Source organism: Diabrotica virgifera, chromosome 2 (genome assembly GCF_917563875.1).
Source record: "Diabrotica virgifera virgifera chromosome 2, PGI_DIABVI_V3a".
Lineage (NCBI taxonomy): Eukaryota > Metazoa > Arthropoda > Insecta > Coleoptera > Chrysomelidae > Diabrotica > Diabrotica virgifera.
In genome coordinates this window covers 106,568,431-106,586,894 of record NC_065444.1, presented here as the reverse complement: position 1 = coordinate 106,586,894, position 18,464 = coordinate 106,568,431, and the positions used below count along the sequence as shown (strand labels likewise).

At 32.9% G+C, this 18,464-nt stretch overlaps 1 protein-coding gene across 3 annotated transcripts in view; it reads right to left on the bottom strand.

The window, feature by feature from the left end:
* Window positions 1–18,464, bottom strand: part of LOC126880173 (protein draper) — a 396,789-nt gene that overhangs the window by 41,701 nt on the left and 336,624 nt on the right. For all 3 annotated transcript variants that reach the window (XM_050643935.1, XM_050643937.1, XM_050643936.1), the window contains one exon: window positions 10,719–10,895. In XM_050643935.1, the coding sequence (XP_050499892.1) occupies window positions 10,719–10,895 (177 nt within the window). The remainder of the gene's footprint in view (window positions 1–10,718; window positions 10,896–18,464) is intronic.

The following is an 18,464-nucleotide window of genomic DNA, read 5'->3' as shown; positions in this document are numbered from 1 at the left end:
TAATTGGATTCTATCAAACGCTTTCTCTAGGTCTATGAAACAGAAAAAGGCTGGTTTGTTATATTCTAATGATTTCTCCACTACTCGCCTTATCACAAAAACTGCATCGTTACATGATCTTCCACTTGTTGTTCCAAGTTGTGAATCCTTGTTGTTCATCCGATATATTTATGCACGCCATTATTTTCTTCATAAGTATTTTGGTTGTGAGTTTCAGTATAGTGCTCAGTAAATTTATCCCTCTATAGTTACTGGGGTCTGCCCAATCACCTTTCTTAAATAACGCTATCATTTAATATGGTATCGTTTAAATTTTTTAAAAGTATTTATTAGTTTTTTCAGGATTCGAAAAAAATGGACACCATGTCCGTGGTAATATTTTCCAAATCTATCTTTGTCTTACAACGCACTCAGTCGAATAGAATATTGTCAGCATATTGTCAGTCAGACCGTGACAATCAGTGACAATTTTAAATATTTGACGTGGCACCGGGAATATTTTGAGTTGTTGATTAAATAATTGATATAATTGATATATAGTCATCATCATCATTTGGCTCTACAACTCTATGTGAGTCTTGGCCGCGTTTACTATTTCCCTCCATTGTTGTCGGTCCTGAGCAGCTATTTCCCATTGCTGTACTCCCATTTTTAGACTGGGAGATATTATACAGAAGTTCAGCCACGATTTTCTAAGTCCTGCCTTTTGCAATACTGGAAGGGTAGACGATGTAATTACAATCTGTGGAAACATCCACAAATTTCCTGTGACATTTTCCTGTAAAAATTAGATTTTCCCAAAAAATAAAAATAGGGTTTTGCGATGAATTTCTAAGTCCTGCCATATCCGTAGATAGACAGGATACTATCGATTTTATGAAGAAAATTTTTTGGGCAGGACGGTCGCAAAAGTACTTAGGGAGTATACATATATACAAATATGTAATGAAAATAATGAAATTTTCATGATTTTCTAAGTCCTGCCAACTTAATAAACTAAACATATTTATTTCAAAATGATCAAAAAAATATTGGCATGACGTCTCCTAATGTTTAAGTATACTTGTCCCTTGGAAAATTCTGCGGAAAATTCTCACCCTGATTCCGTGATTTTCTAAGTCCTGCCTTTAAAAAGTTATAATACTCAAATGCAATCAATACCTTTTCGGTACTCGGCAGGAAGGTTAAACGGTTCTTGTAAGACGGCAGGAGTCCTAGATTTGTAAGAAAATTCGTGAAAAAGTCAACGATTTTCTAAGTCATGCCATTTTGCACATGTTTCAAGAATCTTAATATAAGTCTATATACAAAGAGGCAGGATGGTTTTATGGTTATTTTGTATACAGGGTGGGGCATTAGTGTGGGCTAGTCCAATTACTCGTTTGTCGTAAGATATACGAAAAAAGTTATTTAGGTAAAACATGTGCCACAGATAGGACTATAATTTAACAGTATTTTCTAATATACAGGGCTACCCGTTTTCTCAGGGTGACAAAAATTTATGTTTTTTTAAATGGAATACCCTGTATATTTTTACATTTTTGGATTCTACTCGATGTTCTCTTTAATAAAATATAGTGTTTTGAAATATTATACGAGGTAGTTTAAAATATAATTACGTTTTTTTTTTAATTTTGTAGGAACATTCACACCCTATACATATTGTTAGTGATTTGATATCCAAACTTCTATTAATTTATGTTTAAACGATTTTTAATATAGTCTACTATTGTCAGTTATTAATAGTATACCAAAATGTTTAATTTTAGTATACGGGGTTGGTTGAAACTTGAAACTCGGAATGAGTATTTTTTGAGTTTTCTTAAATGGGACACCCTGTATTTTAGTATTATAATAAAATGATATTTTATGGTACCTTTTTATTTGCTAAGCATTTTCTATACCATATTTATATATTAATTTCGGCAGTAAATTGATACAGACAGATTACTTAGGTGGTTTTTGGGGTTTCTGAACAAGAATGTCACATTAGAACAGATCTTTACCTAGTGCTCGGGGTGACTGATATACACGCCGTATTCTTAAATTTCGAGGCTTTCAGACACTAAAGTGATGCAAGTAGATTTCTCGAAGAGTTTTGTGGTTGCTGAACATGAATACGCCATCAGAATCGACCTCCAAAAACTCTCTTAAATTCGAGATCAGTCACCCTGGGCACCAGGTGCTCCGAGGGTCGGTTGTAATGTCATATTCGTGTTCGGCCATCCCAAAAACCATCGAATATTCTGTTTTTTTTTTTAAATTTATTGCCGATATCCCACGAAACTCCAGATGGCGTGCCTTAGCAGCAACTCTGGGCACTAGGTGATTCAGAGGTCGGTTCTGCTTGCGTATTCGTAACTCCATAAACCTCCCAAATAACAAAATTTTGCCCTTCATACACCGATTTTGACAGGTTTATGCACTTTTGGATGCATGTTATGCACTAAAATGCAATTTCCACACATTTTTATATTATACACCTTTTCCTGATGTTATCCTGAACACAATGCAAAAAGTTGCAAGTAGATAGATGCTGTATTTAAAAATCGATTTATTCTGGTGTTGTTAGTGTTAGTAAATTTTGCTATCAAATATAGGAAACAATATCAGGATAATATCTACAATCCTACAATATCAGGAAAACGAGTTGAGTGCGGCAACTCAGCGCCTGTTACATGCGTGTGTATTTTGTGTTCGAACAAGTAAGAAGGCGGGATAAAATTGCTATGCAACAAAATAAATTAATAACAACAAATTGATTTTAAGGCAATTAATAATTGCAATAAAGGCAATTAATAAATTTAATAATTTTAAGGCAATTTAACACAATTCAACTAATCTGAAAATGCTTCCTAAGGCAGATTAAAATAACATAAAACGTGAAAGATGAGACGTGAAACATGAAACTTGAAATAAGAAACAAAGAAATTGTGAAAAAACATTTGATTTCATGTGATATACTAATCGAAGAAACAAAAATAAAATTTGTATAGTCGACAATGGAAAGTTATGACGAGGTCGTTGCTGTCATGGCAAACCTTTATTGCTTTCTAAGGGAGGCCGCAGATCAAAGAAACGTGAAGTAAAACTTAAAACGTAAAACATGAAACAAAATGAATTGTGAAGGACGAAACCGTTTCATATTATATACTAATCAAAGAAACAAAATGAAAATTTGTATAGCCAACAATGGAAAGTAATGATGACGAGGTTGTTACTCTTGCGGCAACTTTTTATTACTGCCCAACATCATAATCATAGTACGTATTTGGTTGAAAACGAACTAAGTAATCATCTTCCCAAATTTAAATAATTTTATAGACTGAGTATTCAAACATCTACATTGTTTTATTTTGGGTCCTGGTTTAAAGAAAACTGATATTTTCTTATATTTTCTTATATTTTCTTATCATTACCTATTCGAGTACCTCTCCAGGTTATAATAATTGTACAACTCTTCGTTCTACTTTACAACAGAAACCAATGCAATATTAAATTCTTGGTTGGAATTCATATTATGCACGTAATTAACTGTCCAAAACAATGAAACTGAAACCGAAAAATACAACACGATCTCTTTCCTGAAACAGATTTCACCAAGATAAAATTTTTTTATGTGCATGAATCACACTCGCTTCTTGTGTGTGCGAACTTCAATTTGTTTAGCTGTGTTTTATTTTCATGAAACGTGTTTTACGTTTCATGTTTTATGTTTCTTTGGTGTGGGGCCTCTCGAAGATAAAAAAGTTTCAGGCACATGAATCACACTCGTTTTATTGGTGGGCGTACTTTTAAATAGACGGAGGCCTATGACCAGTACTAGAAATTCACAATTGATAAAATCGATTCATCTCTGGAAGAGAAATAAACGTAGCAGTTTTCGTTTTTCTAAATAGAATTTTTCTAAATTCTTTTAAACTCAAAAAACCAAAAACCGAAAAATTTTTCACATCGATTTTTCTAGAACACTGCACTGCGTATTCTTCTGAGTTAAAGCAAAAGTACCTTTTAGTACAAAACTATTCCAGAATTCAATAATCCAGTGTCAGAGATGCTTAAAAGTTAGACACAAAAGTTATTCGATAATATATCCGTTTCCGTACCCTAACGGACCCCTATGACCGGTACTAAAAATTGACAATTGATAATTGACATTTGACAATTGACCTCTGGAAGATAAATAAGTGTACCAGTTTTCGTTTTTCCAAATAAAAGCGTTCTGCAGCTATTTTAAAGAAACTAATTACAAGACTTCGATATGCTTCTTCTAGACGAAGCATATCGAAGTAGAGGTCGTCCGCCAACCAGATGGTCTGATGACATTTGTAAAGTTGTAAACGGTTTTAGATTAGTGTTTTTTAAGCATACTCGACATGGTAGGACTCAAGAAAAATGTGGTGATATGAATATGTTTGTATAACACCCTGAAATAATTTTACAGACAGATAATTTAATTTTTTTATACGAAATAACTATACAACCATCCTGCCTCTTTGAAAATAGATTTATATTAACCTTCTTGAGATATGTGCGAAATGGCATGACTTAGAAAATCGTGTAATTTTCCACGAATTTTCTTACAAATTTTTTAACTATATATAGTAAAAAAGGTGTAACTAAACATCCTGTCATTTTGCATAATGTATACTGAAATTATTTATTTTGTAACAAAATTTATTTTATGACTTAGAAAATCACGGAACCAGAGTGAAAATTTTATACAAAATTTTCCAAGAAACAAGTGCAGTTAAACATTAGGTGACGTCATGCCAATATTTTTTTTGGTCATTTTGAAATAAATATAATTAATTTATTAAGTTGGCAGGACTTAGAAAATCATGAAAATTTCATTATTTTCATTACATATTTGTATATATGTATACTCCCAAGTACTTTTGCGACCGTCCTGCCCAAAAAATTTTCTTCATAAAATAGATAGTATCCTGTTATTCTATGGATATGGCAGGACTTAAAAATTCATCGCAACTCCCAATTTTTTTATTCATGGAAAATCTAATTTTCACAGAAAAATGTCACAGGAAACCCGTGGATTTTTTCACAAATTGTAAGTACTTTCTCTAACCTTCCAGTATTGCAAAGGGCAGGACTTAGAAAATCGTGGTTGAACTTCTGTTAATATCTCCCGGTTTATTTGCGTAGATCACTGGCTACTGCGTCCTTCCATCTCTTTCTTAATTGATATATAGTGTATTTGATAAATAATTGATTTAAGACGTGAACTTAATAAAAAGTTATTTATTGTGTATTATTTGTGGAAGATCCAAGCAAAGAATACATCAGTACATCAGGATAATATATTCTGTGATCCAAGTATTTTGTTGTTAGAGATGTTCAAAATTGTAAGCGTTCCATAGTAACAATATATTATTAAAAAATCATTTTAACACTTTTCCTCTTTTCTCGATTGAGTATTAGTTTTTGTTGTACATATAAATTATTACAATCACTGAATAGATAGTTAGTAAAAAAATTATCACATTTATTAACTGAATTACTAATTTGCAATTATACAATAAATAACAGTTATCCAAGAACATTCAAAAGCCATCTCTTTAAGTTAATGATGACATTTTAATGACATTCTAGTAATGTTTACATATCCATACCAGTGTGAATTTTACTACACGTAATTTGCAGTGTAAAGACAGAAAAAGTAGGGATAGCCGTAAAATATTTGCGAATTATGTACCCATGGCCTTAAATCAACAATGAAGAACACCTCAATATGCTGGAAGCTCACGGGACTAGAACATGAAGACGAAGAATAAAGGAGCAAAACTAATCAATAGAGATAGACAAACCCTGCTCATGTCACAGGATAAATATTATAGGACATGTGTAAGATAAGAAATGAGACAAAAAAATCGAACAGATTTTTATGCAGATGACGCAATAATTAATGCGAACGATTAGCATGATTTTAAAAATGGCGACAATAATTAGGAAATTATTATTTAAAACAAAAAAAAATAGTAATCCATGATGTAAGGCCGCTCCCCTATGAAAAAAATTCTGATTCAGTTTCTTTGCGGCCCCGAAAAATATATTGTTTGGGTTTTTTTGGTTCATTTTATCTATTTGGTTCATCTGAAAAATGCGAAATTACACATTTTCGAGGCTTAAAGACACACGTAAATTATTATTTGAAGGCTTAAAGTTGCCAAGTGCCTAATGATTTTTAAACATTCAATTTCAAGATTCTGACAATTAATGGGGGCTTGTTTCAATATAGACCTGTCGCACGTATACATACATATTATACGTACTTATGCGAAACGATTATAACATTCCCAGACGACACAGCTATGTTAGTCACAGATGAAAATCCCGCAACAGTTACCGAATCTCTTCAAAGGCTTAAAGACATTAAAAAGTGGACAAAGAAATGGCGCATAAAGATCAATGAATCCAAATCACAACATATCCTATTTACAAAACGTCTCAAAATATCGCCTAGTATAGAAAAAAAAAACAAAGCAATTCCACAAGTTGAAAGCGTTAAATACCTTGGAATGCACCTGGACAAAACTTTGACATGGAGAACCCATATATGGAAAAAACGCCAACAGTTAAACTTAAAATTTCGTAAACATTATTGGATACTGGGCAGAACATCGAAGTTGTCTATACGTAACAAACTGTTGGTATACAATAAAATACTCAAACCAGTCTGGACCTATGGGATCCAACTACGGGGTGCAGCAGCAAAATCCAACCTATCCATAATGAAAAGATTACAATCTAAAGTGTTACGCTCTATAACAGACGCTCCATGGTTCGTGTCAAACAGACATTTATTGTGATCTAGAAATACCAACGATCAGTGAAGTGATAGTTCAGTGCAGTGTTCGGTACATAAAATGCCTAGAAAACCATCCAAATGCCCTGGCAATAAACTTGCTTGATAGCAGTCAACCAACTCACAGACTAAAACGTAAAAATCCACTGGACCTGATTTATAAATAAATATTCTAACTCACCGTAACGCTCCCTTTACACACTAAGAATTTGAACGTGCGATCGCTAAAATGACGGTAGAATGATCCAAATGGTAGCTCAAGTAATCCCATGGTAACTTTCACATTACACGGTGACTTCACCGAACGTTCCAACCGCTGTGTAATGTGATAGTTACCATGGGATTGCTCGAGCCATTATTGGAACGTCATCGTGCCTTCCAACCATCACACGTTCAAAATCTAAGTGTGTGAAACGAGGGTATTTGTGTATATATTTTAGATATATGTATTGTTTGTAAATGTGAAATGTCCAATATCCATTCCAATGGAGAGTATACCACTTGGTGTAGATTTACAACATACAGCAAACCAAATGTGCATGAGAGTATGGCAAAACCTCTGGAATAGAACAAACTCAAAACTCCACAATATTCAACCCAGAATACCTGCCTTAAAAATACCAGCATTTTGTAGAAGGGACAAAGTTGTCATGAGAAGATTAAGAATTGGACATTGCCGTCTTACCCATGGTTACCTGATGAGCCAGGGAAATCCTCCTTGGTGTCATACCTGCAACACTCGTGTCACCGTCAAACACATACTAGTTGAGTGCCAGCTATACACGAACACCCGAAGACAACATAAACTGGATGAAGACCAAACCGCCACTCTTAGTGATAATAGTAACTTTAATAATGTGATAATGTTTCTCAAAGACTCTCGGTTACACTACGCCTTATAAATATTGTTTTTTATCATTTTGCTGATATTGTAATTTATTGATTTAAATACTTGTATCTTGTATCTTGTATCTTAAAAATATTGTAAACCTTACTTTTGTAACCGTGTCAATGGCCTGCGTTGCTGAGACACGTTAATTTAAATAAAAAAAAATGTGAAATGTATATATGTATATGTATATAGCATATTATCGAAATGTCATGTTTGTTCCATACTAGATGTTCAGTCATTGGATTGACCTCTATAAAGTCATTTTTTTACTTCGAACCCCAAAGACGTTTATTGTTAGAATGTTTATGGTACATTCCATGTCAAATCACTCAGGCAAAAAATTTTGGATCTCCGATTTGTCTGAAAATTGGTATATAGCTTCTGCGAGACGTAAAAATAAGATATTTAAGGTCAAAAAATCTTCTTCTTCTTCTTTTCTCAAAATGTGATTTTATGCGATTTTACAGTGATTTGGTGTTTATTTAAACAAATTTGCATTTTCTGTCGTAAAGTATCAATAAAAAACATAATATTTTAATAGAAAGGACTCAAAAATGTCATTATATGGCATAATAACAAGTTATTTTGAATCAAAACAAGTTTTGATCAAATTTTATAGTGTAAAAAACGTTAAAATACCGTTTTTTACATTTTCCTCCATTCCCAAAATACATCATCATCGATTTGGCTGAAAATTTGCCCACAGATATCCAAAAGATAGAACTTTAAGTGGTTAGAAGGATTTTAATTATATTACAATACCAAAAAAGTTACATGCAGTAATATCAGACTCAAAAGTATATATTAGTCCAGTCGGGATAGCATTTGACCTTGAATGCCGAGCTGCCCAAAATTTATTTTTCTGATCTTTAAGGGAGTCAATAGTAGCCTAAATTTAAAATCACGAATGAATTCCTCCGTTACGTTAGCCGCCATCTTGATTTTAAAGGAGAACCTGTTTGGCTCAATATCTCCGCCATTTTTAACTTTTCGACAAAAATGGTAGGAACTGAAATTGTTCCAAATAAATTGTATTTACAATTATTACAATTTCTTTTTAACAATTTTTGTCGTGAGGTCGATATTTTCGAGTTAATTTTACTTACAGTAGACGCCTATATTTTTGACTATAATATTGCATTTAACTTTTTTGGTATTGTAATATAATTCAAATCCTTCTCACCACTTAAAGTCTTATGTTTTGTCTATCTGTGGGCAAATTTTCAGCCAAATCGATTATGATGTATTTTGGGAATGGAGAAAAATGTAAAAAACGGTATTTTAACGTTTTCTACACTATAAAATTTGATCAAAAGCTTGTTTTGAATCAAAGTAACTTGTTATAATGCCATATAATGACATTTTTGAGTCCTTTCTATTAAAATATTATGTTTTTCATTGATACTTTACGATGGAAAATGCAAATTTGTATAAATAAACACCAAATCACTGTAAAATCGCATAAAATAACATTTTGAGAAAAAAAGAAGAAGAAGATTTTTTGACCTTAAATATCTTATTTTATGTGTCCCGCAGAAGCTATATACCAATTTTCAGACAAATCAGAGGTCCAAAATTTTTTTTGCTCCAAAATTGAATGATTTGTAATGGAATGACCCTTATAACTAACAGATTGCTGAATAAACGTTTAAAAAAAACATGCGAAAAATTACCAACAAATACATACTTAACATTTACTAAAATTTTATAATTTATTATGAACATAGTTTTTATAATTTATTTATTCAATTAACTACTGCCAATGTGCTAATTAAATACGCCAATCATATAGTGCGACGGAGACGCACCATATAGTGCGACGTGCGGGGACGTGGCCGCTTAAAAGTCCAGTGGAGCGCATAATTAACAATTAAAAACAACAGTCTATATTGAAATAAGCCCCCTTTACTCGTCAGAATCTTGAAATTGAATGTTTATTTAACATCAATTTGGGTACTTGGCAACCTCACAAATAATAATTTGCATGAAATTAGTTTTTATACCCCGAAAACACATATTTTCGCATTTTTCACATTTTAAATCGCAGATAACTCGAAAACCATAAACTTTTGTGAAAAATTAAGAGACCCTTTTTGTATAAAATTGCTAAAAAACCAAAAAAAATTTTCCGTGCCATAATAGGTGATATTTTTAATTTGTTTAAAAAAATTTCTTTAAACAATTTCTGCCCAAAAGTTTCGCACGGCACCCTTCCGATTTGTTTGGAGGGGACATTTTTGAACATTCGCAAAGAAACCGAATCAGAAATTATTTCATACGGGAGCGGCCGCACAACATGGACCACAGTAAATTCCAAGAATTTTTTTAAACTCAACAAAAATATTAATTAAACGAAAAATAAAGTAATTAAAAGAACAAAAATGAAAGCTCAGTAAAAAAATATCAGGTTGAATTGATCACAAAAGCTAACACAATCCGTTAACTAATTGTTTTACACAAAATTGTAATGACCAAGAAAACCAGATGTTGATATTGAGACTGTAGTAAACTTGAATAAAAAAAATTAGATTTTGGTATATTAGAGCATAAATCGTTCTGCACAACGCTAGAACGGTCTAAAGTACCTAGCAACTCCAACAACATAAAACTATTTCTAAATCATCATTTGTTAGTTGTTTTTGTCCAAAATATATGGCTTTAAATAAAAAATACATTCTAAAACTTCATTTACAGAATAGGTCAAGGCGAAGATGACTTAAAGAAGATGATAAAAAAGAGAAAACTTGAATATCTGGGGCATATAATGAGAGGCATCAGATCCTGGATACTGCATTAATACTTAACGGAAAGATCGACGGAAAAAGAGGAATTGGTCGAAAAAAATTGTCATGGCTCCGAAACCTTCGTCAATGGACTGGCTTATCAGCAGATGAATTGTTACCTGCCGCGCAAGATCGAGAACGATATCGGCAAATTGTCATGGAAGCTACCCACGTTTATAATTTGGCCACTGTGCTCAAAGAAGAAGAAAACTTTACTTACGCTCTGTGCACTGCGTACCAGTCCATCCAGCTTGGCATCTACACACTCCATCATTTCTTCTACATATGCCTCCATTCAAACACTTACAATGCTGACTGCAGTTCATTCCGAAGCTTCCTGAAGGACAAGGAGTCGTGCAGTTTCTTCCAACCCATCCGGGAAGGCACTGGCAGTATCCTAAATAAAAAGCACATTTTTTAGTTCCACAAACTTGCTTCATTCGCTTTATACATATATTTAGTAACATTAAAAGTGTTACGCCCAGAAGCAATAAATTCTTGAAATTTTTTCACAATAGTATGACCATATTGAAAGCATACTATGATAACAATATCAATGTTTTATCTTTTATACTGTTTTTTAAAAAGAAACTTTTATCTTTAAATTTTTTTGATTAACTATTTAGATGGGAAATAAGCCACAATTAAATTAAAAAAATAATTTTATTAACGTTTCGAAGCCCAAATCGAGTTTCGTTGTCAAAATACAAAATACTACTAAATTAAACAAAAATATACGTCTGAATTGCCAATATAAATGAGTCAGATTAAATAAATTATTAGAAGAACTTTTTTACTTAGCAACAACATTTTTGTTTAATTTAGTAGTATTTTGTATTTTGACAACGAAACCCGATTTGGGCTTCGAAACGTTAATAAAATTATTTTTTCAATTCAATTGTGGCTTATTTCCCATCTAAATAGTTAATCATAAAAATGCCACAAGGAAATAGCTTCAGAACAACATTTAAATTTTTTGTGAAGACCGGCTGGTACAGAAATTTTTAGGTATTATTCCTCAGTCTAATTGTATTCAGTGTAAGAAAATGCCTCGAGTTCGAAGACACCAAAATTACCACCATGTTAGCGATTTTGACAGGGATACAATTGTTGCATATAGAGATATGGGTTTGTCGTATTGCGAAATTGGCCGTCGTATTAATTGTACGGCAATGACGGTTATGCGTGTGTGGAGAAACGAAAGTAGAGGAACACGAAAAAGACCAACTGGTAACCCGAGGCGTACCATAGAGCGTTAAGATAGGCGCTTTCCCATTACGAACGCCCGGCACGGCACAACCCATTTGTAACGGCCGGCACGGCACCGGAAAAATGATCATTTGCCATGGAGACCTCGTCAGAAAAAGAGGTTATAATAGTAAGTGAAATTTGTGCTGAGATTGAAACAGAGGAAAATGCAAAATTACGACGGAAGCATCGGTTTTGGGTTCACGAAATTTTAAAAAAAGAAGAGAATATGGCGATTTTCATCATATTTTCCCCCATAAAGATGATCCAAAATTTCTCAAATATTTTCGAATGTCTCAAACCAAATTTTATATTTCAAAACAAACAACGCGCTTTCAATTAAAAAATCAACATTTATGTATGCTTATACCGTTGACTGATAAATTATACTGGAAGATACGAAACTAAATGAGCGTTTATGTACGACACCAGTGGTTTTAGAAATAGATGGCGTTAGCAGCTTTCTAGGTGCGAGATTGAATTTACCTGAGACAACGATGAGACGTATTCAGGTAGCTTTGGTTATCGGAATTTGGGGTCGGTCGGGTCGATCGGATTAAAACAAAAATTATTTAATTCTTTTGATGCGTTTAAATTTGAGTTCTCATTCAACGATAACAATGGCAATCTTTAAAATAATTATTGGAGTGTACCTATGTATTACTTTCTAAACTCGTTTTTAAATTAGCAAGAATAATTTTGTAGTTGTAATTTGTCTTCTAATTTGAATTCTTGAAACAAATCATTAAATATTCTAAAGTTTATTTAATAATTTTATATAATATATATAATAATATAATTTATTTAATAAAAAATTTATTTAACGAGAAAAATACTCACTCGGTGATTTTAGATATTGTATATTTCTTATTTGCCTCATAATCTCGATAAAAAAATAGGTAGTTATTTTCGTTAATTACAGTCTCTTCTGATAATTGTATATTTTGTTTGGAGATATTGCAAACGTATTTACTTAAATGAAATTGACTTAGTAACCCGCTCGGCCACTTTAAACTCTTCGAGAGAAAAATGGTAAGGACTCATGAATGGTTGCAATCGCGATTTCCAACAATTTCTTCCAAGTTTTTTCGTGCCGTTGATATTTTCCGAGTTAGGGGGAAAATAGTGACTAAGTATAATTATTGAATTATTTATTATTAACTTTACTTCTTAAAGGTGCCGTGTATTTCTGCGTAGGCGTCCACCGTTCATTGTATTGTCAGGTGAGATATTAGATAGTCACGATTACATTATTCTATTAAGAGTAATTTCATTAATATCATTTGGCGAATATTAACCAGCCATGACATCTTTTTCTAGACCTCTCTTACCCTCTATATTTCCTTCTAGTTCCAGTTGCCGACAAGTATATCGTTCTCCTCGCAATATGTCCCTAAGTATGTCCATGATATTTTAAGCATTCGGTGCAGGCACCTCATTTCAAAGACTTCAAGTTTGTTAGTGGAGCTGGCCTTTATTATCCATGCTTTCATTACATACAAGAGAACAAGCCAAACGTAACACTTTAGCGTATTGTACAGTAGAAAAAAATGAAAGAATACCCATGAACGAACATAAAAAACACGCTGTATTTTCCTGTCACCGTGTCACACAAAAAATTGGCCAGCACAGGTACATGTAATAATTATTATTACATGTACTTGCGCTGGGCAATTTTCTTTGCGACATGATGACAGGAAAATACAGCGTGTTTTATATGTTCGTTCATGGGTATTCTTTCATTTTTCCGACTGTATCTCAGGTTGAAACCCTAATTTCAGTGAACAGTCATAAGAGTTTGGACGTCGACATCCCATTGTTTATGAGAGATATTTTTCATTAAGTTGAGCCCGTTTGAGCTGACAGTCGGAGTGAGTGTATATTGTCTTACCAAGATAGACGATTATCCAGTTTTATTCCCAAGAAGTTAATCAATTATGAATAATTTATTGTAAACTCTTTAGGAACTACTTATTAACTTTTGCTCTCAGAACGAATTTCGAATAAACAATACGTTCTTCAGACACAAAGATCAAGAAAAATATACATTCAAAAATACAAGAGCACACAGATCCGATATTGATTATATATTGACAAACAGAAACATCCATCATTCTCAAGTACTAGACATAAGATGTTTAAGTGCAGCTAATATCGGAAGTGATCACAACCTAGTACTTGGAAAAATCAGAATACATCTACAAAAAAACAGGAAAAAAGACCCTATTGAATGTGAGACAAGAATAAAGGTAAAACAGCTACAAGACTTGTCAACACGAGATTTATACCAGAGAAGACTGCAAAAAGTACTGAACGAAAACTACATAACACCAGATGAAGACATAGAAGAAATTTGGAGGAAGATTAGAGATAATATCGAAATGGCAGCAACGGACGCATTTGGAGAACGTAAGATAAGTAAACATATACGAAAGAAAAGGAGAACACCCCATGGATATGTGAAGAAATAAAAATAAAATGCCAAGAAAAAAGAAAATCTAGCTATAATACAAATTCAAAAGAACGAGACAAACATATGTGAAGAATATAAAAGAGTTTGAAATGAGTTAAACTCAATAGTAAGAAGGAAGAAAACAGAACATTGGTAAGCATTTTCAAAAGAGATGGAGCACGACTTATACGGGATGCAAAAGGAAATGTGGAAAATGATAAGAGGTCAAACAGCAGAGATGAAGGAATTGATAGTAGAAGTAAAACATATTGATACAAATACATGGACAACTTACCTAGAAAACCTGTATCAAACAGCTAATCATGAAGAACTGGAAAACCAGGATTAGAATCGGATGAGCAAACAGAAATTAAAGAAGAAGATAACGAACGCCTTAAAACAGATGAAAAATCGAAAAGCACCAGGGAAAGATGGAATAGCTAATGAACTTTTAAAATACGGAGGAGAGAGACTTCACAAAGAACTGAATATCCTGATAAGTAAAATAACAAATACAGGAAGAATTCCAGAAGAATGGAGTACCACTCAGATGATAGCTTTATTTAAGAAAAGTGATAGGGCAGACCCCAGTAATTATAGAGGGATAAATTTACGGAGCACTATACTGAAACTCCCAACAAAAATACTGATGAAGAAAATAATGGCGTGCATAAATATATCGGTTGAACAACAAGGATTTAGAAGGGGAAGATCATAACGATGCAGTTTTTGTGATAAGACAAATAGCGGAGAAATCATTACAGTATAACAAGCGAGGGTTTTTCTATTTTATATACCTAGAGAAAGCGTTTGATAGAATACAATTAAAAGACGTGATACACCTACTATATGACAAAAATTTACCACTGGATATTATAAAACTGATAGAAAACCTTTATGTACGAAATAAAATAGAAATGAAGTCAATGGAATAATAACAGAACCCATATAGAAGCAAACACAGGAATCAAGCAAGGAGATTCACTAAGCCCTCTACTGTTTAACATAACGCTGTATGCAATGATAAAACAAGTGAAGAAAAAAGAGGGTAAAAAATGGGCGATAAAGAGATAAAAATACTCTGTTACGCTGATGACACCGTGTTAGTAGCAGAGTGCGAAGACGACCTACAAAGATTACTGCACGAATTCAACATTAACGCAAAAGAAATGAATATGAAAATATCAGCCCAAAAACAAAAAGCTTAGTAATATCCAAAGAACCAATAAGATGCCAATTGGACTTAGACAATAAAAGTAAATACCTGGGAATTAATCTATCAGCCGACAATAATATCGAAGAAGAGGTTAAAGACTAATAATTAAAGCCAGTAGAACGGCCGGATGCCTAAACGACACAATTTGGAAAAACAAATACCTTAGAGTGGAAACAAAGGACCGAATATATAAGTCATTTGACTGAAGTTATTAGACCAGTTATGACTTACACTGCCGAAACAAGACCAGATGCAAGCAAAATACAAAGATGTCTGGATACCAACAAAATGAAGATTTTAAGAAGGATTGCTGGAAAAGGACTACGGGACAGGGTAAGAAGTGAGGAAATCAGATGCATATGTGGGGTAGACAATATAAATACCTGGGTAAAGAATAGAAAAGAAGAGTGGAATCAACACGTAAGCAGGATGTCTGAATCAAGGATAATAAGAATAGCCAGGGACAAGTCACCGTTAGGCCGAAGAAGTATAGGATGCCCAAGGAAAAGATGGAATGACAATTTAGGGACAGAATGAAAGGCGCCGTTGAAGAAAAACAGGCAGTACTGCCTATATAAAAGAAAAAGTAGAAGAAGAAATTCTTTAGGTAGATTTTTGGTAGTATAATGTGCTTCTTTGGAGTTTTACTGAAGATTATTGTTTTCGTTTTAGTGGGAGAAAATTCTAGGCCAGTAGTGTTTGACCAATTCTCTAATTTCTAAATGACTAGTGGGTTAAGTGATTTAGCGATGTCATTGATTGCAATAAGGAAAAGTGCAACGAGTAGACCATTGAGGAATGTCGTTTAATTGGATTTTTGAGTCTAAAAGGACGTTATCTATTCGAATAAGTTTCGTCTATATAGGAAATTACTAATAAATTTTATGTTTCCTGGAATTGACCAACTTAATAGAATTCTTATATCTAATCCCCAAATGGCACGCGTTATACAATATAATAAAAGATAGCCATAAGCCAAACATACTTTATCACATCCAAATTACCCATGAATTACAGATTCAATATCCACTAGGTTGTCTAATGTAGATGTGGACTTTCTAAATCCACTTTGTATAAGGCTAGGTAGCTATAATATCAATAAGTCTAATACTATCTAGTATCTATCAAGTGGATAAACTGATTAATTGTAGCAAGTTTTATTCCATTGAGTTTTTTGACTAAGCTAATACTTTTCGAGTTATTTGAGAGTAAATATGTTTTACGCAAATAACACAATAAGTAAGTATTTTATCGAAAAAGGTATTCAATAAAAATATACTTTATAAAAAATTTAAAAAAAAATGTCTGTATAAAATCTTTATACTCAGTAGAAGCAGAGTTGTAGCTAAAAAAGTAAGTTCTTATTCGTCAAATTCCAAATCGAATATTTCAACGTGAAATAACCAAAAAATAAAGCACATTTCTTTAAAAAAGCTTTGTTTTTGTTTTTAAAAAAGTTTCTAGCATTAAAGTAAGCACGTTACGCTGAAAATAAAGTTGGTCCTTTTTTGTAAAAGGTAGTTTTAAAAAAGCGTGAAAATCACCCTCTAAAAGGGAACTTGCATAACATTTTTATTTCGAAAGAGATGCTATAAATTTGCTAACTCATCGCAACTTTTTTAAAGTGTTTAAAAAGCTTTGTTTTTGTTTTTAAAAATGTTTCTAGAATAAAGTAAGCACGTTACGCTGAAAATAAAGTTGGTCCTTTTTTGTAAAAATAGTTTTAAAAAAGCGAAAATCACCCTCTAAAAGGGAACTTGCATAAAATTTTTATTTCGAAAGAGATGCTATAAATTTGCTATAAATCACAACAGAACACGATTTAAAAAGAAAAAAAGTAGTTTGTGTTTTTCGTTTGGCCCCTCAAGACGAATAAAATCAAATTATTGTTACCGCTTCACAAGTGACTTTACTTATGTATTTTTTATAATACACATGATCTGTAAGTTTCATCGTAAATTTAGTTTTACAGTATTTTTTTATTTTGAAAAAAATGCCTTTTTTTTAAATAACTTACTTACTTACTTACTTAGTCCTAAGCCTTTCTACCTTTAGGTGTAAGGCTGGTGGAGTTGAGTTTGGCATTGTAGTCTCCATGCTTTCCGATCTTGCGCTAGGTTTATTGCACTTTCCAATGTCAATCCCTTCTTCTCGACTTCTTTCCTGATTTCATCTACCCACATAACTCTTGGTCTCCCTCTTTTGTTTTTCCCCTGCACTCTCGTTTCGAACACTCGTTTTGTTAGCCTCTCGTTCGACATTCTACACACGTTCCCGAACCATCTAAGTTGTCCTTCTACTATTTTTTCATTGATTGGTTCTAGTTTTAGGTTTTGTCTAATTGTTTCGTTTCGTATTTTGTCTGTCCTCTTTCTGTTTGCTATTTTCCTCAGGTACCTCATTTCCATAGCATTGACTCTGGATTTTTGTCACCCCGTCAATGTCCATGTCTCGCTGCTATACATGATTGTTGGTCTAACTACTGATTTAACGACTGCCGGTTTTACTTTTTCCGGTATCTCTTTTTTCCCAAAAAATGTTGTTTTCATAGTGTTAAATAAGCTTCCTGTTCGTCCCATTCTCTCGTTTATTTCCATGTCTTGTTTACCATTTGATTCGATTATTACTCCTAGGTATTTAAAATATTCCACTTGCTCTAGTTGTTTCCCGTCTAATTCTATTGCGTGTGTCTTCCTCGTATTTGAAATTATCATTGTTTTTGTTTTCTCTGTATTAATTTTCATATTTATGTTTGATAGTTCTTCTTCTAGGATTTCAAGATTGTTCTGTAAGTCTTCTCTGTTTTCTGCTATCAATACCATGTCGTCTGCAAATAGTAGCTCCGATAGTTGAGTCTGTTTCATTTGCCAGTATCCTAATGTTAGTTTTCTCATTCTTCTCTTGGCTTTCTTTATCGCTTCATCCAGTACCACTGAGAACAGCAGTGGACTCAGCACGCATCCCTGTTTGACGCCTTGACTTGTAGAAAATTATCTGGATTCCTCGTTATTGGTTCTTACTGTATTTCTATTATTTTTGTACATATCCTT